The following is a 20,952-nucleotide window of genomic DNA, read 5'->3' as shown; positions in this document are numbered from 1 at the left end:
TCTTTGGTCCTACCTGCACAAATCAGGAGGTAAGCTTAGCTTACTTATTTTAGTGTTTGAACATTCTGTGATTAAGGAGTACGCATTGGTGGAGGGTGATTGGTAGTGGAGAGAAAGGGGAGAACCTAATTCCCAACACCTTTGTCTTAGTTCTGATTTAAAGCTTTTTGTTCTATTTAAATAATTACAGGAGCAGAGTTAGAACCTTCACTCTCAGTGCCATGACGTCACTGAATCATCTTACTTCCAACAACCCTTTGATCGTGTCATTAAACTCAAAACCAGAAAGGTAAAAAATATAGGACTCGTCTATTTTGTACAGTGTTGTATAAAAACACTTGGAATACTGCTGAAACACATTAAGTACTCAATACATATCTACAGAAAGAAAGAAAGAAAGAAAGAAAGAAAGAAAGAAAGAAAGAAAGAAAGAAAGAAAGAAAGAAAGAAAAAGAAAGAAAGAAAGAAATTCCCTCCCACCCTTACTTACTTTTAGAGAGCAATATCTAATATCGGGTTAGCATAATATGCTTAGAAAACTGTAGTGTTCAATAGGTTGACATTCTACTACATTAGGTAATATGTTTCTCAACCTGCTCAAAGTATTAAACCTTAAAACTGTGAGTTCCTCCAGGGTAGAGATCATATCTTATTCCATTTTGTATCCTAGCACCTGGCTCTTTGCCTGGTACTTGCTTAGTGCTCAGTGAACATTAAATACTTAAATGTTAAAAACTAAATGAATGTCAAACAGACACTGGAAGAGATATTTCAAGTCATACAGTTCCCCTAGGCCTTGCCTAGTAGAAGGCAGTGACAGATAAGGGTGCTGGCCAATGCATCTAATCCCCAGAGGGATCAAACATGGGTGCAAAAGTCCAGAAGGCCTAAGGCTTCTCAGCCTCTAAAACCCTTTGAGAATAAGAGGACTCAAAAAGATATTTGTAATCTGAGTGTGATGTCGATATGCATGCAAAACAGGGTACAGACTTCCACTTTAGCAATCAAAAGTGCTTTTCTATGATTGTTCCAAATAGGATTTTATTACATAGCTAATTTTAAATGAGCCATTCATTAATTTGTCCATTCACTTATTTATTCATCCCATATTAATGGAGACCTACTTGTTGCTATTTTTCTGTAAATTTTCTGCAAATAACTATTAAAAATAGAGATGTCTGAGATCCACTCCAGAAATACTATATCAGAACATCAGAAGCGAGATTAGAAATTTTACAAGCAAGCTCTGGTGATTTTGTTTGTACTTAAGTTTGAGAACTATTGACCAAAGGTGTTTGCTAAGAGGATCTACATGCAATTGCTTAATATAATATAGCTTTCCTCACATCCTTACAAAAGTAAGATGTCTCGGCTAATTCTAAGACATACAGATATGGTGTATGGCTCAGAATTGCCAATGCCCTAGACCAGAATTTCACTGAATGAATATAATCATTCTCTTCTTAAACTAACCCAAAACAACTCCTGCAAAAAGAAAATAATGAAGTAAACTTATCCTTAAGAAACTCATAATTCAGTAACAAACTATTACAAAATATTTGTTATTAAAATAGATAAGTTTTAAACCTTGATAGGGCACATTCAAACCTTTCTCAATTTGAAAAACAATAAATAATCACCAACTGTGAGAGGGAGCTCTATATCATGCGAATCATGACTGTACTATTTTTCTACCCTGATTTCCACAGTGCTGACACCCAGCTGGGACCCTGTGACCTTTTCCTTGCCTTTCCCCCAAACTGACCCCTCTTCTTCCCAGGAGACTTTTACTCACTTTCTGAATTTTCCTAATCTGGTCAGAGAGTGTGTCTAACAGGCGAGTTTTCAAGAAGTCCATCACCTTGACCACCCGGCCATCAATGTAGCAACTGGAATAAAAATAAAATAAGAATCAGATAAAATCTCGAGCAGGAGACTACATACACTTCTCTAGTCAGAGGTCTCTGTTGCTTGAGGAAATAGCCCAGGGTTCATGTGGGCTCTTATATCCTAAAATGTGCGACCCTGGCTACATTTCAAAGAAATAATATAATTTTTATTTTTTTCATTTCCTTCTCCATTTATGGGCTAATAGTGTGATTTTTTTTCAACCTTTGTCACATGAAACTACATTGCCTGCTCAATAGGAATTGACAGGAATCTGTAAAACAAATTGAGTAATGGGGAAAAGCTTACTTTCCCCACCCTAGGGAAAGTAATTTAACACCTATTCCATACCACCTCCACTCATAACTTAAAGTAATAAAGATATGCGAGAAGTTTGAAAGAATACTCAAATATTTTGATAGGTTTCCACACCTTTAAATAAGAAAACAAACCCCAACCACAAAAATCTGATTTAGTGCAGTGAGTGGGTCTCAAAGGTTTCATCTCTAGCTTGCCTCTTGCCTCTCTGGGCAAAATATCTCGTAGTCGATCTTCTACCACATCTGAAGTAAATGAATGGATGAATGAACGAATAAACAAACAAATAAATAAGTCAGACAGAGTAAAGTCCAGGAGTCCTCTCCTAAAATAGTAACAAGTTTGGCACTCATGGGTGTGAGGGTGTCTGGTTTTGTTAGGAAGTTTAAATGAAAAATCGAGTTGCGCTGATACTATGCTGTGAACAGGTAGACTAAAACAGGTCCATCCAACTCTTGGGGACTCTCTTTGTGAAGCCTCACTCTGAAGACTAAGTTGAGATTGGCCCAGGGTTAGCTGAACTTCATTATCTCAAACCTCCCCACCTCTACCTTTGCAAAATTCCAAATTAAATCAATTTAATTTAAATCAATGCTTATAACTCCCTGGTCCCTTTTCCAATCCACTAAGGTCCCCTTGGCTAATAGCTAATGCTAGATTATTTCATTTTTAATAAGACATCAACCTCTCAATACATATTACAGAACTATATGAGAATTCTTTTTTAATGTTAAATTCCCATACAAATATGTGATGTAGTAGACTGGTTAAACTTCTTTTTCTAATTGTAAAGCAGGTACTGTGGTTAAAGTGAGGGCGGGAGATGAACTTCACCCATTCAGCCTTCCCTTTGGCCTCCTCACCACTTCAGACATGTCCACAGAATCCAGCACTGATATGTTGGAAAGAGTATGGGTTTTGGAGCCAGAGACATCTGAGTTCAAATTTCAAATCAAGTATTTACCACTTATGTGATCTTGCACAAGTTATTGGCCTCTATCAGCCTCTTTTCTTATTCTCAAAAGAGAGGTAACATACCTACTTCTCAGGATTAATTGAAGATGAAGCACATAAATCTAAAGTGTCCGGCACTCAGCGACTCTTAGTTGTTGTTATTTTTCTAATTTTTCTAATTTTCAGCTCACAAAGATGAGGTCATAAACAATAGGAGACTAATTAATTAAATTTATGTGAATACAGAATTCTAAATGTGGAATTTTATCAAAGGGTACATGCTTTTGAAAATTTTTGTGGTTTTTTATATTAGGGAATAAAACAAAACAATGATGTGGCCTTTTACCTCATTCCTGGTATGATCCAATAAACATTTATTATGTGCAATACACAGTGCTCTCGTGCCCATGTCCATTACCTCACAACCTCTTCCTACTAGTACTTCACTTTTAGCATCTCCGATTTTTTTAAAAAGTTGTGATTAGATAGCATAGTACATGAAAGCCAGGCACATTAAAACATAGTAGTGTTAAAATTTAAAATAATTCATACAATGTTAATCTAACGCACTGAAGGACATGCATACATGTTACTATAATACATGATAACTAGGCATAGGATAAAAATGAACTGTAATTACTGTTTACGTTTTAATGAAATGTATTACAGTTTTCTCTTTTCTTTTTGTTAGCTCCCAGTAACTATTTTAAACATCAGAATGTATACGTTTTGCTGATAACACATATAGTTTAAAACTTACTGAGATAAAAATGCCAGCTGTACTCTTTTCAATACGTAGGATTCCTGTGAACACTCTCCCTATCCCATATAATCCATGGCCCAAATTTGAGAGGCCCTTCACTCTTCCCTTCCTTCCTTTTGTCTTTTTTCTCAAGTACAAAGAAATTGGAGTTAGAAAATCTTGGTTCAATCTCAGCTTTGTCACTTATTACTTATATGATATTGGGTTTCTTTTTCTTTAAAATTGATTTTAAAAGAAACAATAGTATTTTCACAGGGCTACTATACCAATTAAATCTGAAAAAAGGCTGGGTAAAGAAGTTGGCCCGTGAAAGGCATTCAATAACCACATCTACCCTCCAGGTTACTCAAGGGCCCAAGGTGGCAGCAACTGAAAAGCTATGTGATGGGGTGAAGAGAGTAGCATCTGCATGGAGAAGGACAGCATGTTCATCCACAGTAGGATTTGGAATGAGGGAGGTATGGAGCACCAGGAACAGACTCTGGATTCCCAGTAAGTGGGAGGCTAAGGGAGGGATAGAGAGGGATGTGATTACGTTGCCAAAATGTGGAGCTTCAAAAGACCTTAATGGTCACGTGATCTCAATCGTGTAAACTTGCTACAACATCTCTGAGAAGTGATTATCTAGGACAGATAATTAGTACTGTTCCACTGTATTATAGATCAAATTCATGAAAGGCTCTTCTAACATAGGTTTAAAATTTGTTCCCTCTTATTGTCCATTCAACAGCTGTTTTCTTAGACCCAGAAATAGTCCAATTCCTTCTTCATATGACATGTAGAGGAGAAATTTCAGTAAAAATTTTGGTATAAGATTTTTAGAGCCTATTCTTGGTTTGCTTTTAACCTAACAAGCTGGATTCAATCACTCTCAGTCAGTCTCAGGCTACTCTTGTAGGCTGTGAATTAGAGTGGAGCAGGGGAGAGGAGAGCTCCAGGCAGGAAACCTGAGTGACAAGGTTATCTTATCTCAATAGTGCAGGCAAGAAGGGATCTGGGTCTAAGTAAAGGAGGTCATGAAAAGAAGTAAAAGTGAGAGCCTGTGAAGGAAGAACTAATAAAATAAAGCTTCTGTAGAGTGTAAGGGAGAGAGGAAGGGAAACAATTATGACCATGAGCTTATGAGAACGTCTCGGAGGACACTGGTGCCAAGGACATGTAGACCAGTCAGACTAGGTTTTGGGTTTGTCGAAGAGATGAATGATTCCGCTTGGAATATCAAAGATGCAGAGAATGTCAAAGAGGAAATATGTAACGGGTAGCTGGAGACATGAGGAGGAGGTACAAAAAAAGTTGAGACAAAATATTGACCTGGGTATCTTCTTCGTAAGTAATGAAGTAAGCCATGGCTATAGATGAGCTCTCCAAGAGAATAAGAGAAGTTAACGGAGATGTCAGACACCTTCTAAAATGTTCCACACATATGGCCCTGGGCATTGCCTCTACCTTTGGCCCAGCTAAGAGTCCCTTCCTTCACCAGCCTATCATGATCTTTTTAATAACCTCAGTCTGAGTCACATTCATATTTGGATGTCAGAGGAATCTCCATATTATACTGAGAAGTTTCAGCAACTTTTATTTACAACATTAAACCCGCATTTATATTGTACTGTGGAAATATGAACTTTGGTCTCCCAGAATTTAGTATCACTTTTAAGAAAGGGGATAATTTAACCATAGGTATGAGTCTGATAAATACCTATGCCTTTTTCTTGGGTACCCTTGAACAGCTAGCTTGCTGCACTTACCCTTCATAAGTGTGAAGCTTCTAAGGAAACATTAAGTGTCTACTATCTGTGATTATTTTTAAAATTCCTGCCTTTTACAGAGCTTTGGTTCTCTGATGGTAAAGAGCCCAATCTATCATTCAGATTTGGACATGAAGAAGGTGGAGTAGCCTGTGATAACCATTTGGTAAGAATTAATTGTTAAAAATGATGAAGATGGTGATTTCTCACTATGACTAAGTAAAAGGAAGTAGGACTGGATTCCAACTGACTGTCCAGTGACCTGGGGGGAACTCTCTCTGCTCTTCTCTATCTTTCTCACTGGGATGATAAAGACCATTCTTAGCTATCAAACAGTATTGCCGCAAGAGTTGACTACTTTAGTAATGGCTAAAAAGGTATCCGAAGACTAAATAAATCAGAGAAGAAAGGAAGGATTGAGTGAAAGAAAGGAAGAGGGAAAAGAGGAAGGAAATCTATCAATTAGAGGTGCTTTAATATCTTCCATATTAACCCTGGCTGAATGACTGGTTCTAGAAACACAAAGACTGATATTTTCAGGCAAATTGTAGTCCTCTTCCAAGCTTTACTGAAATTTCACCATCTCTTAGGATCACACAAGTGGCTGAGGTGTTCAACTAAAAGCTGAAGCCAAGAAAGGCTGTGTAGAAATAACCTTTCTGGGAACTATTACAAATGCAGCGAGGTTGATACCTTTCTGTGTGGACAAACAGCCAGTCTGGCTCATTACCAGCAGCCATCACTCCTTCTGCTGGCCTGTAGACTGGTAAGTCATATCAACTACACATTTGGGAAGATGGCAAAGATGGCAGAGCATACAAACTAAATGGAACCACTTAGTAATTCATTCGCCAATTCTCCTGCTCTCCTTAGTTTCAATTTTACTTCCAGTTTAATATCTTTCATTTTAAAGTTTTTCATTTGTTTATTATAAAAGAAATAAGACTCATTATAGGCAAATTAAAAAATGGACATAGACAAAATTAAAATTTGAAAACAAAAAATCACTGATAAGCCCAACACGTAGCGAGACCCATTAACATTTTGCTGTATACCCGTTCAGAATTTTTCATAGTAAATACACATAAAGTTTTCCATAATTAGTTATTTTAAAAACATTCTAGATTCTGTTTTACTAGCATATAAATTTAAAACTATCCCAGTTGAGACTTCCAAGCCCATCTCACAAAAATACCGATGGAAACATTAGAGACACCAGGGTCAAATCATTTTACTCGTACTTTAATTCCATTCTGTCTATTTAGGGATTCTCTGCCAGGGGCAGTTCTCTTCCCCGTTCTGTCTCTGCCAGCCAGGTTTTAACCCTAATCACCCTTCCCCCTTCTCCCGGTCTTTAGATTCAGTATTCGGCATTGTACTACAATTAGCCACTTATGCCCATTAGCCTCTTAAAACATTTAATGAGAAGAGTTTGTTGGCTCCAGAGGCAGCTGGTTTTGTTTACCTGGCTCTTTACTTTAAAAGGAAAAACCTTTGCCCCTTATTATCTGACCTCTTCTTTTATTTCAGGTAATTGCATTAGCACTGGCTTCCCAATGCTCAGGAATTTCCGGACCTATTTTGCCGCCTACTGCTTTTAGGGAGGAGGGGCAGTCTGCTCAGAATTCTAACACCCAGCCCGCTGACTGGGCAGGTAATTCCATAAAACTGGAGCCTTCCCCACAGAAAGGGGAGAAGCTTGGATAATCATTAGAACAACCCTGTTGACCTATAAAATCTATTCTGACACCTCAAAGCTAAACATGGGAGAGGCTGACATGGGTCTCTCTAAAGCTTTATAAATTATATTTGCCCCTCCTCCAAAGGTCCTCACTCTGGGCTCCTGCTAAGCACATTCTTCTTCCCACTTGCCTTTAGGTTTTCTTTCTGAGGCTACATTATTCTTGATCTTCTTTGTAATGGGTCAATCATCTTATCTAGTGTTCAAAAAAACTTTGGGCAAGTAGAGCCTGGATGAAATAAATAATGCTGTTACAAATAAAAAAAAATCCTACAGACTATGGATGTTTTTTTGGCTTTCTTAAACCAGTTCCTATAAATCCATACAGGAGTCATCCAGCTGGCTAAAGAGTTTAGAAATTTCAAAGAGTAGGTACTTTGAAAAAGTGTTATCATCGAAAAATGGTACAAGTAAAGGTCAGGATTGTGGACAATCCCACAGGCACTTAATGGGTGCTCAAAATGATACATTTAATGAAATCATGACTGCCTGTATAATATAACCCACAATGAGTCAAAAGCGAGGCCCTGAGACTCGAATGCTGTCCTAAGGGCCCTATTTTTTTTTTTTTTAAATCTTTTCTTTCTCCTAATTCCTTGCACATCCCTTTGGGTCCTGAGCCCAGGTCATTCTCCCCATGAACCCAGTGTCTGTGGAGAGACACTGTGTCTTGACAGAGGCTCAGACAGCTAGCCCTTCCTTGATCCTAGCAGTGCCGAGGAGAGTGCTACAGGAAGCAGGGAAGGAGAGGGGTGAAAAAGCCATCTGCAGCTCCAGCCATCGGAGTGGGCTCTAAGGAGGGCACCTCTGGGAATTTTCAGAGTGGTAGCAGATGATGGCTACCACTGTGCGGGCAGGAGTAAATCCATGTGTTTTAGGGCTGAAAATTAACTTGGGGGACCCTCTTTAAGAAAAAAATCCAAAGTATAAAACACAAAATTAGGTACAAAAGTAAATATTTCTTTAGAATGACAAAATAAATCACAATGAACTCCCAGAAACTTGTAGAATCAAGCCCCTTTTATCTGATAGCTCTTCAGGCAATTACCATAAATGTTTACTGAGCAATGCTTTCTGAGAGCAACCTGTCCCTAACCCCTTACCACTTAGTGTATCCAGGTTCCAAAATGAGGCAGATATCTGAAAAAAAATCTGCCCCTCTGAGTAACCTCAGGAGATACTTCTTGGTTCCCCGGAGAAGTGCAAAAGTAAGAGCAAATATAAAAAATGCTCCATATAATGACATTTCAGTCAATAAAATGCATATATGACAGTGATCCCCTAAGATTATAATGGAACTGAAAAATTCCTACCACCTAGTGACATCTCAGCAAGCTGAAACGCCATAGAGCAATACATTACTTGCATGTTTTTGGTGATGCTGGTATAATCAAACCTACTGTGCTGCTAGTCTTATAAATGTATAGCACATACAATGTACAGTACATAATACTTAATAATAAATTACTATATTACTGGTTTATGTATTTACTATATTATACTTTTAATTGTTGTTTTAGAGTGTACTCTTTCTACTTATAAAAAAGAATTTGCTGTAAAACAGTATGTGACAGTATGCCATGTTACTCTGGCTGCAGCCTCACACATCTTGTGTTTACCAAGTCTCTTGATAGCCTCACTTTTTCCTGTGCTTGATTTAATCTCATGTTGTTTTGTACAGTAACATTTTGTACAGGCTTGTAGCCTAGGAGCAACAGGCTATTCCATAGAGCCTAGGTGTGCAGTAGGCTATACCATTAAGGTTTGTGTAAGTACAACCTATGATGTTTGCACAATGATGAAATCACCTCATGATGCATGTCTCAGAATGTCTCCTTATCATGAGGTGGTGCATGACTTCACATTCTTGTCCTATATAGGTAAAGTTTGCTTACCCTTGGCTTCTTTCAAGGGTTTCTCTTTTTCTTTGATTTTCTGTAGCTTGAACAGAATATTCTTAGGTTTGGTTTTCTTGATATTTATCCTACTTGGTATTTATGAGCTTCCTGGATCTATAGTTTTGTGTCTGTCATTAATTTTGTAAAGTTTTCAACCATTATTACTTCAATATTTGAATTACTTCATGCCATTATTACTTCATTATTCTCCTCTGTTCTCTTTCTTCTCCTTCAAGTATTCCAATTACGTGTATGTCACACACTTTAAAACTATCCCATGGTTCTTGGATGTTCTGTTTTTTTCATTCTTCATTTCAGTTTGAAAAATTTCTCAAGCTCACTAATTCCTTAGATGTGTCCAGTCTACTGATGAGAGCTTCAAAGGCATTCTTCATCAGTTATAGTGTTTCTGATTTCTAGTATTTGCTTTTGATCATTTTGTAGCATTTCCATCTCTCTGCTTACACTATCCATCTATTTTTGTTTTCAATTAGAGCCTTTAACATATTAATCATAGTTATTTTTAAATCCCCATCTAATAATTACAATATCTGTATCGTACCTGAATTTAGATCAGATGCTTGCTCTGTTCAGACTATATTTTTACTTGTCTTTTGGTATACCTTTTAATTTTTTATTGAAAGCCAACATGATGAATTAGGTAATAGAAACAGATAAGCAGACCCTTAGTGTGAAGATGTGGACTAGGAGTTGGGCTATGTATTGTTTGCTGTAGTTGTAGGTACCAGAGGCTTCAAATTCCTCTCATGCACTTGTTTATGTGTTACCTCTTGACTTTAGGCTTCCCTAATTACTCCTTCTCAGAGAGGCTGTGTCTTTCAGCTTTTTCAGCTGTAATTCATTGTTAGTACATTGGCACTCTGTTGGTGTGGTGGTTCCCTAACTATGATTCAATTTCAGTCTTTAGTGGGTCTGTATCTTTGGGCTATAAACATCACAATTTCTTTCCAGTGATATAGCTTTTCCCTCTTAGGTGAGACGGGAAAGCTAGAGGGGTTAGAGTGAAAGGAATGCCTTTTCCCAAACGGGATAAGGCTCTGGTTATGACTTTTCCCTTGGAGAGCTTGCCACTGTAATAGAAAATGCTCTGGTTATAGTTCACAATGATTACTCTTATATTCCCCTGGCCAGAACTACGAGGGAATTTTTTTTTGAATTCCACAAAAGTAGGGAGTAGGAGAGCTAAGACTGAAGCATCCAGGAGTTTCTCCCTCTCAAACTGGTCCATGATAAGTCTCTAGCACTTCATCAAAATTATCACTTAAATTTTCCTACCAATTTATGGCTTCAGTATTTTCTGTTCCAAGTAAGCAAATGTTGGTGGTGACTCTGGATCCACCTGTCTTTCCAGATTTCAGGGTTTTGTTTTGCCCTGCAATTGTAATTCTCTGATGAGTCCAAGAAAAGTTGTTCATTTTCAAACTGTTCAGCTTTTTCTTATTGAATAAATTAGAGTAACACCTTCCAAGCTCTTTATATATTGGGGCTAAAACCAGAAATCCACTAAAAGCGTTCTTATTGTTCACGCCAGCACTGATCTTTTGGCAGTACTTGCATTAAGGGTTGTGTTGAAAAGCAGCCTTATCTCCACTTTACTTTGTCAATTAGTATATTAATGTGATCAGATAGTAATGTCTGCCATGGTAGAGTAAGGAATGAAAGCACATGTGCCACATATTTGCCATTTTTTGACCAAAATGATTTCTAAGGCACGTTCCAGATCTAAGGCTCCAAGGCTCAAGGTCTCCTCTTTGACACAGAGTCAAATAATACATTGGGTGTCCCCTCAACACATACAAGAATCCTATATTTCAGTTGGTATTAATGAATTTGCATATCTAACAGATGCACATAAGAATATATCCAACATGTGAGGAAAACAAAATAAAATGACTTGCTCAAAGATCTCATGTAAGTTTTCTATTTCAGTTGATTTTCCACACCCTCATTTATATACGACATTGAGAAATTACTGCTATTTTGCACTGCCTCAGTCCCTATGCCATGGCTGTTCCTTAATATAGATTTTGCATCTGTGCCTTTGAAAGAATAGGGTAGGCAAAAAGTGTATATTACACACACATGTGTATGTGTGCATGTAAAACAGCATCTATGTCATCATATATAGTAGACTTTTTATGAGGACCCATATGAAAAATTTATCTCAAGGTTTAGTTTCATGAAAACAATGTTTCTCATGAAAAAAAATCAGTTTTGTTTTTGATTTATGTAAACCAGATTTTATTTTCCACTTTGATTTAGCTACTTGGAAGCATTTGTAGCCCATCTCTAACAAGAGATATAAAACCAGCTGATATGCATTTTAGAGTGTTAATCTTTCCCACTGCTTTCTTGTTCTTCTAACCCTATTTTCCACTCTTACTTCCTCATTTATTTTTATCATTTTTGCTATTGGATAAAAAAAGTGGCCAGAAGGAAGGTTGAGAGAAACTGAAAAAAAGGCACTCAATAATTCACAAACTATAAATTTAGCCCTCTGGATACATAAAGTAAAGTAAAACCCCTTAGTCTTATTTCCTATATTCTTTTCTTTTCTCCAAAATACATCTTTCATCTTTTCAAATATTTGGGAAAACTTCAGGAAGTCATATTTTCTTACAGAGTTTAAAAACACTATTTTCTTTGTCAGATAAAATGCTTTATTTGATACAGTATAGTGTGAGGTCGAATCATGAATCTATTAACTTTTAACTTGTTATAAATAGATTTCTCTTTCTAAAAATTTTTAGACATTTTTATGTCTTCATAAGGCTAGAATTAGCTCTCCTAAGTGGCACCAGAATTTGGTAAGGATTGAATTAATATAATCAGAGTTACCTGATATTTCCAGAATGTATTTTCCCAAAGGTCATAGAATACCTCACAGGTAAACTTAAAGGATCTTTCTGAAGGAAAATAGGGCAGTTTTGCTTTCTTCTTTCACAGTGAAGAAGACAGTCCAGAGCTTCACTGCGAGACATTCAGTCAGAGTGTGTGTATGTGGAAGCAAGATAAAGAAATGGAGGCAGCCTTGGGGAAACTGACAGACCTGCACAGTAAAGGCCTACAGCCTTGTCCAGGGGTCTGCAAACTTTTCTGTAATGATACAGATAATAAGTCAATTAGGCCTTCGGGGATATCTGGTCTCTGCTGCAACTTCCTAACTCTGCTATTGTAATGCAAAAGAAGCCACGGATAATTCATAAATTGATAAACATAGCTGTGTTCCAATAAACTTTATTTATGGAAACTGAAATTTGAATTTTGTAGAGTTTTCACATGACAAAGTATTATTCTTTTGACTGTTTTCAACCATTTACAAACGTGAATAACATTTCGTAAGGTTTGCTGGCCATACAAAAGCTCACGACGGGCTGGATGTGGCCTGCAGGCCAGAGGTTGCTAGTCCTTGTCACCTAAAACAATTAAAATTCTCTACAGCTCGAATGTACAAGTTATCCTCTTGAATTAAGCATTATTTGCCAGATTTCCCACAGCCGATATACAGCTGCCATGGTAGGGGTCACACACATGTACCTACCTATTTTTAATGATTTCATATCTGCATATATGAATCGCCATCATTGACAGTTTGTTAAATATATATATTCCCTAGCCCAGGGTGTAGTCCTTGAATCTACATTTTTAATCCGCATTGCAGGTGATATAATTTGTGAGTAGATCCAAATTTTGAGAATCACTAGATCACTGTAAGTTATTAGATCCTTTGCTTATACAAAACAAACAAAAACCCAGCAGGTCTCTAGTGATAAAGAGCAAGTGCTCAAAATAAAGTCAACTGGAAAAGAAGATGCTAAAAGTACACTTGGTCTTCCAACATTGGTTTCCAAGAGTTATTTAAACCTCCAGATCCCTCTATTTTACTCTCTCTAGTCTATATAGCTTCCTTTTCTGTGAACACTTCTAATCTACTGTGCCCGTAATGATTTATAGCAACACAAAGTCATGAATCCCAAAACAATCCAGGGCCATATCACATACTCTAATTTAAATGGACTTCATAAAAATGGAATTGAGACTTAAGTAAACACACATGACTGACTTAAGAATTGCCCCTCCAACCTTAAACATGTAGAAATGCTGCGCAAATAAAATAAAAAATACTGGCTAAACTTGAAATAAAGGGAAAACTCCAAATCGTAGAAATAAATAGGGATTCAAAATCAGAACCGCATAGCATCAAGAGAAACTGGATCAATCATAGGTCTCAGAGGTGGAAACTGAGGACTACAATATATATCACAAATGTCAGAGGGCTGCTCCATATGTGAAACAGGGCACTTTGTGAGGCGCCTGGTCACATATTTTGTCCTTCTTAAGGCCAAATTCCCTCTTTTCTTACTGACCACCAGGAATATTTTACGTATTCTGGATGCAAACCTTTTGTTGTTTACATAAGGCCAATGTCCTTTTTCAGTTTGCGACTTGCCTTTCCACTTTGTATGTTTTGTGTTTTTTTTTTAACCTAATGAACATATATTGTTAATGGAAACAAAGTCCAATTAATCAATCTCTTTTTCAGGGTTAGTGATTTTTATGTCCTATTTAAGAAATATTTGCTTACTTCAAGCTTTTTGGTTTTACCTTTCACTTTTAGGCCAGTGATCTGTCTTGAATTAACATTTTTTGTTTATGGTGTGAGGTACAGATCAAGTAAATATCTTAGAAGCAGCCAGAGAAAAAAAGACTGACTCTCAAAGGAGTGACCACATTACTTATATTTGGCTTATCAACATAAACTGTGGAAGTTAAGGGACAATAAAATGCTATTTTTCAACTGCTAATTTTGTTTTCTCACAGTATGACTATGATTTATCTAGGTGTGGTTTTCTTCATATGTATCCTTATTGTAATTTGCTGAGCTTTCTCTCTAAATGTTTTTCAGCTGAGGCAAAATTACATAACATAAAAGGAACCATTTTGAAGTTTACAATTCAGTGGCATTTAGTGCATCCACAATGCTGTGCAACCATCCTTGCTATCTAGTTCTAAAACATTTTTGCCTCAAAATGAAACCCCATACCCGTTAAGCAGTCACTCCCCATTCACCCCTTTCCTAGATCTTAGAAACTAATAATTTTCTTTCTGTCCCTATGGATTTATCTATTCTGGAATTCCATATAAATTAAGTGATATAATATGTGGTCCTTTGTGACTGGCTTCTTTCATTTAGCAGACTGTCTTTGAAGATCATCCATGTTTTGTCATGTACCAGTACTTATTTCATCATATAGATAGACTGCATTTTGTTTATACGTTCATTCATTCATGCATACTTGGACAGCTTCTACCATTTAGTTATTGCCAACAGTGCTGTTATGAACATTTATGTACAAGTATTTGTTTTTAATAATACCCCTTTACAATTCAAAGAATACTTGTTTTCAGTTCTTTGGGGTATATGACTAGGAGTGGAATTGCTGAGTCATGTGGTAATTCTAGGTTTAACTTTATGAGGATGTGAGCTTCTTAAATTTGTGGCACTTTCCTAGTCATTTTTGCTTCAAAAGTTGCTTCTGTTGTATTCCCTCCTCTCTTCTGGTACTCCAATTCTAAGTATAGTAAAAGCTGACTGTGTATCACATGTTCCATGTACTCATTTTTCACCTTTTTTTTTTCTGTGCAACATTTTGGATATTTCCTATTAACCTCCATTAGTCAATTAATGTTATTTTTTGCTATATCCTGTCTGTTGTTAAATATATCCAGAGAATTCTTAATCTCAAATATTTTTATACTTCTACACTGTCCATTTAATTTTTATAAAATAAGATTCCAATTCTCTGCTAAAATTATCTATCTTTTCATGGTTTATTTACATTTTCCTGTATTTTCCTGAACATATTGATCAGAGATACTTAAAGTTCCTTGTCTCATAATTCCATTGCCAGAACCACCTGAGTGTGCTTATGTACACATGTTTGATGTATGTGTTTCTCCTCTCTTAGCTTCTGGCCACTTAGTTCTATTATTTTTTTAAGCATGCTTCATAATTTTCAAGTGGATTTGAACATTGTGAATAAAATATTTTCAAAAATATTTTTATTAAAATATTGCTAAAATACAATATTATATTAGTTTTAAGTGTACATCATAGCTATTCCACATTTATATACCTAAAGAAGTGATCATGTCCAGCAACCATGTGACACCATACAACAGTATTACAATATTATTAACTATATTCCCTCTGCTGTACACATTTCCATGACCTATTTGTTTTATACCTGGAAATTTGAACCAATCACTCATTTTCACATTTTTTCTCCCCTCTTTTGATTTTTCAATTATAACTGACACTCAACATAATGTTATATTAGTTTCAGGTATACAGTACAGTGGCCAGACATTCATATAATTTAAGAAGTTATCCTTCCAACCAGTCCAGCACCCACCTGGCACCACACATAGCCACTACCATATTATTGACTATATTCCCCATGCTCCATTCCACATCCCCATGACTATTTCATAACTACCAATCTGTACTTCCTAATCCCTTCACCTTTTCACCCTGCCCTTCAACCCCCCTCCCATCTGGCAACCATCAACTTGTTCCCTGCATCTATGAGTCTGTTTCTATTTTGTTTGTTTGTTTATTTTGTTCTTTAGATTCCACATGTAAGTGAGATCATATGGTATTTGTCTTTCACTTAGCATAATACCTTCCAGGTCTATCCATGTGGTCACAAATGGTAAGATTTCTGAATGAAATATTTTAAAGCCTGTGGATGATTTGCCACTCTCCAAAGACAGTTATGTTTTCTTTTGGAAAGAATACAGAATACCAATAGATCACCTTGATTCTACTGAAGCTTGATTTAAGGCTTTGGTAGGTTTAGTCTATTTCAAATTTGCTCTTACTCCTAAGACACTGTCCTTTCTTCTAGAGCATGGTCATTACTCCCAGGATATGAGTATTGCAGACTCTCAGCTGAAAACCAGGGGAGTTTATTGAAGCCCCTACATATTAGCAGGACTTGAGTTCTAATCTCTATCACCATGTGGTGGCTGAAATCTTTGTGCAGCACTTTAGCCTCTCAGCTACTGTTTTCTGCTTGGTTTCTAGGGTTCTTGCCACTTTTACGTGCAGCTGAGGAGTTGGCCAGTGATTTATGGGAAATTTATATTCATAGTTTTGGGCTCCGTCTCTGTGCTTCGCTTTACTCTGGGATTTTATCCTTTAATATCCAGCTACTTTGGCAGCCCCAAATTCTGACTCTGTCTCCCCAGTCTAATAAGAATGCTATTTCTGCTTACACTCTATTCACCTAAGCTAAAATCTGGAAAATGTCCTTAGGAAAAAAATCTAGGGATGATGGTGATATGGGATTCACTTCATGAAATTTCCCTTCTTTCAAGGATCCTAGCCTCTCAAGTCTCCCTATGTTAGTTATACTCCTGTGGCTCAGAAAGGTTATTTTATCACTTGATCAGCTTTTAGAGTTGTTTTTGTGGGTCAATCCAATACTAAGTACTCCTTCATTACCAGACCAGAAACTCTTTATAAACAAGTTTAACAAATAATATCTACATTAAATGCGCTGTTGCAAAGAAGAGACAAAGAAGGAAAACTACTCAAATCATTTTAGGATGATAGTAGAGCCCTGAATCTAAAGACAGTAAAGAAAAGCACAAGAAAACAAAATTATAGAATCATCTCACAAATATGGAAACAAAAATCTTAAAATATTAGCAAATAGAATCTAGCAATGTTTTAAAAAATACTCCAGAATAGATAAGGTTTTCCCATAAATGGAAGGATCATTCAAAATAAAAAACTCTACCCATGTAATCTTAACATTATCTTAACAATATATCCTAACAGATATCTTAATCTTAACAGTAAAGGAGAAAAAGCACATGATCATCTTGATAGATACAGAAAAGAAGTTGGATAAAAACTGACACTTTACTTAAAAATAAATAAATAAAATAACTCTTTAATAGGCCAGGAAGAATAAGAAGATCTTAACGTGATAAAAGCTATTTCTCAATAACCCAGAGAAAACATCAAACTTTATGGTGAAAATTAAGTCATTCCTATTGAAGTCAAGAACGAAGGAAGATGTCTTCCATCATCCTTAGCATTTAACACTGCATTGAAGGTCCTGACTAGTTCAAAAAATTTTTAAAAAATTTGAAAGCATGCAACTTTTAGGAAGAAACAAATTTATCATTATTTGTAAGCAATATGATGATCTATAGCTAAAGAAACTATAGAAAAATTTGAGAACTGGTGAGAAAATTTATCATGGTAGTTACTTAAAAGAGGAACGTATAAAATCTATAGTGTTCCCAAATACCAAAACAACTAATTAGAAAATGTGTTAAAACAAAGACATTTACAATGGTAGCAAACCAATATAATATCCTTGGGAATAAATCTATGCAAATGTGCAGGAATTATATTAATAAAATTATGAAATAAATTTTAATCACATCTATAAATAAAATATTTTCCAGGTGAAATTAGACTTAAAAAAAGCCCTTTAAAACTCTAAAAAAAGGAATACTATAATCCTATAATTGGAAATGTTTTTCATTATACTATATAGCAGAGAAATAAAATAAATTTATATGTAACTATATATATAGGTCTTAAAAATATATTGAGTAAAGAAAGCGATTTGCAGAATATGAGAGTGTTATCACTATATATAATTTTATATAATTTTCTATTATGTAATTTATTTAAATGTTTAAAGCATACAAAGCAATATAATGGTTTATAGATTTTTGTGGCTTTAGTAAAAATATAAAAGTAAGTATAGACTGGATGTATACAATCTAAAGTTATGTAAGTGGTTATCTCTGGAAAGTAATGGGACTAGGTACCAGTTGGAGTAACAGGTAGACTTCAATTTTATATCAATGATGTTTTGTTTTATATAAAATATCATAAGCAAAACATTAGCACTTATTAATTATGATATGAGTGCATGAGTGTTTTCATAAAGTTCTTTTTGATTTTTTATAAAACAAGACAGTAGGAGGGTCCTGTGGATGGTTCTTTTGAAATCACCCTCTCACCTCAGGAAAAGAGTCAGTAAAGAGTCTCCTCTGAACTAATCTACATGCAAAAAAAATTTAAAAGATAAACAAAACTTATGCTAAAGTGAAATTGAAATTTTACAGAGAAATCAGTCCGTTTCTAGAGATAGAAAGAAGAGCTGACAATAGATGCCAACACGTTAGCATTTTCCTCCCTGGGAGCTAGGTGTGGCCAACTTCACTGAGTACTTGTGATGCATTAATGGACTAAGAATGGGAAAGTTGTGAGTCTTTGTTCAATTAAAATTTGGTTGCGGCATCATTAAAACTAAGCTGTTCTGCCTGCTACTAATTTCATTCTTGGCTACTAGGCTGGTTTGTTTGTCTGAATGAAGAGAAAAAGTGTGGCTGGTGGGGCAAATCAAACTGAAGTACACATGAGGGGAAAAGAATGGTCATGTGTTAATGAACAAGAGAGAGCTGATCCTGGAGTGCTTCTCATTGCAAAGTTTATTGTCTAAATTTGATGACAGTTTGAATACAGAATTGCACAAATGCCTGGGATTTGTCTTCCTTTTTCCAGTCATGCTAAGTAGTTTTCTTACTTTAGAATTGGAAGGGACTACGTGGTCCTAAAGACCTTCTCGTTTACAAAATCGGAAACTGAGACCCAGGGAGGTAAAATCGTTGGTTCAAGGTCATGCAACTCATTATGCAGCCACATGGCCTTGGGCAAGTCAGAATTTTGACCTTTTAGAAATGGAAAGAATCTTAATGACCTTTTGGTCTAGCATTTTTCCAAAGTATGTGCATAGAACACTAGTCCCAAAGGGTGCACACCTTGGAAATTGATGGCACATATTAGACTCCGAAAAGACTACAGTGAACAAACATTAATTAATTCAAGATTTTATGACTTTATTTAATAATGGGGTCATTTTTCAATAGAGACTGCCATGGTTAATTTTATGAGTCAACTTGGAGAGTATTTTGGATGAGATTAACATTTAAATTGGTAAACTTTAAGTAAGCAGGTTACCATCCACAAGATGGATGGGTCTAAACCAATCAGCTGAAGGCTTGAATAGAACAAAAGACTGGCCTCCCCTAGCAAGAGAGAACAAGAGGCAGTTTATGAGACTCTTTTGGACTTCATCTACACCATCAGCTCTTCTGGGTCTTGAGCCTGCTGGCCCACACTGCAGATTTGGACTTGCCAGTCTCCCAAATTGCAGGCACCAATTCCTTATAATAAATCATATATATATAATATGTATATATAATATGTATACATAATATACATCTTATTAGCTCTGTTTCTCTGGAGAACACTGATTAATACAAGGACCAACTGTTAACATGCTATGAAATTAATGTTTCTTAGAATACTTAAAAGTTATAGAGGAAATGATATTTGATATTAGTCACAAAAGATGAACAGATTAAATGGCAGAGGTCTGAATGTTAGACAGTCCAAGGACCAAAAACACAAGATATATTCTGGGCATCACGAAAACCAGTCTGATAGGCCTTCAGTCTTTATCAATATTCCTTTATATCTCTCATTCAACAATTCACTATTGAGCACCTCCTATGTACCAGATATCTTTCTAGGTACTAGGAACACAGCAGTAAATAAGATTGACAATGCCTCTCCTCTCATGAAACTTATATTCTAGAAGGGGGAGAAAAAATAAAAATAAACTAGTAAATATGTCAAACTGGGTATAAATGCTATGAACACAAAAATAAAGCAGGATGAAGTGGGTATGAGTATTGGGCTGGAGGAGATCACTCCTTTACAAAAGGTGACAAAGAAAGGCCACTTTGATTAAGTGACATTAGAGCAGAGTTCTATAAGAAAGAAGACTGTCATGCAGATTTCCGGAGGAAGAGTATTCTCAGTAAAGGGGAAAAGCAAATGCAAAGGCCAAAGATGGGAGCATGACTGTCATGTTTAAGGAACAGCAAACAGGTGGGAGCGCAATTGGGCTCGGGGCAGGAGAGTGGTAGCAAGAGATAAGTTCAGGAAGCCAGTTATTGTAGGGCCTCACAGGCCAACTTAAGGGCTTTAGTTCTTATTTTAAGTTAGATAAAGAAACATTGAAGGATTTTTAGCAGAGAAATGATAGAATCATTCTAGTTGTTTGTTGAAAATAGCTACAGGTGGGAGCAAGGAGATCAGTTAGGAAGCTACTGAAATAGTCTGGGGAAGAAATGAAAATCATTTTGAGTTTTGATGGTAGTAGTGAAAATAGTTAGGAATGTTTGGAATCTGGATATATTTTGAAGGTAGAACTAACAAGATTTATTGATGGATTGCCTGGTAGTATAGGACAGAGAGTTCTACACGGGAAAGGAAAAATCTTGGATTCTGGTCTCTCTTGCTACTATTTGGTTATGTGACTTTGAGCAAGCTACATAACCTTTTTGGGCCTTACTTACCCTATCTGTAAAACGGGATCATTATCTTCTTGCTTGGAGTTAAGAGCCAAGTCAAATAGTCTCATGAAATAACTTTGGTTGTAAGATCTGTAAACTGGGTTTAGTCTGTGCCTCAAAAATAGCACTCCATTATCTACTTTTTTGGATCACTCACTACAGTTT

The 20,952-nt window shown here is 36.1% G+C and overlaps 1 protein-coding gene across 3 annotated transcripts in view; it reads right to left on the bottom strand.

Moving 5' to 3' along the window:
* HPSE2 (heparanase 2 (inactive)) overlaps positions 1 to 20,952 on the bottom strand; it is a 536,390-nt gene that overhangs the window by 139,060 nt on the left and 376,378 nt on the right. For all 3 annotated transcript variants that reach the window (XM_039871547.1, XM_039871548.1, XM_039871549.1), the window contains one exon: positions 1,796 to 1,889. In XM_039871547.1, coding sequence (XP_039727481.1) covers positions 1,796 to 1,889 — 94 coding nt within the window. The remainder of the gene's footprint in view (positions 1 to 1,795; positions 1,890 to 20,952) is intronic.

This window comes from Pteropus medius, unplaced genomic scaffold, assembly GCF_902729225.1.
Source record: "Pteropus medius unplaced genomic scaffold, Ma_sr-lr_union100, whole genome shotgun sequence".
In the NCBI taxonomy this organism is placed as follows: Eukaryota; Metazoa; Chordata; class Mammalia; order Chiroptera; family Pteropodidae; genus Pteropus; species Pteropus medius.
Note: the sequence above shows the minus strand (reverse complement) of the source record. Positions and strands in the feature narration are given on the sequence as shown.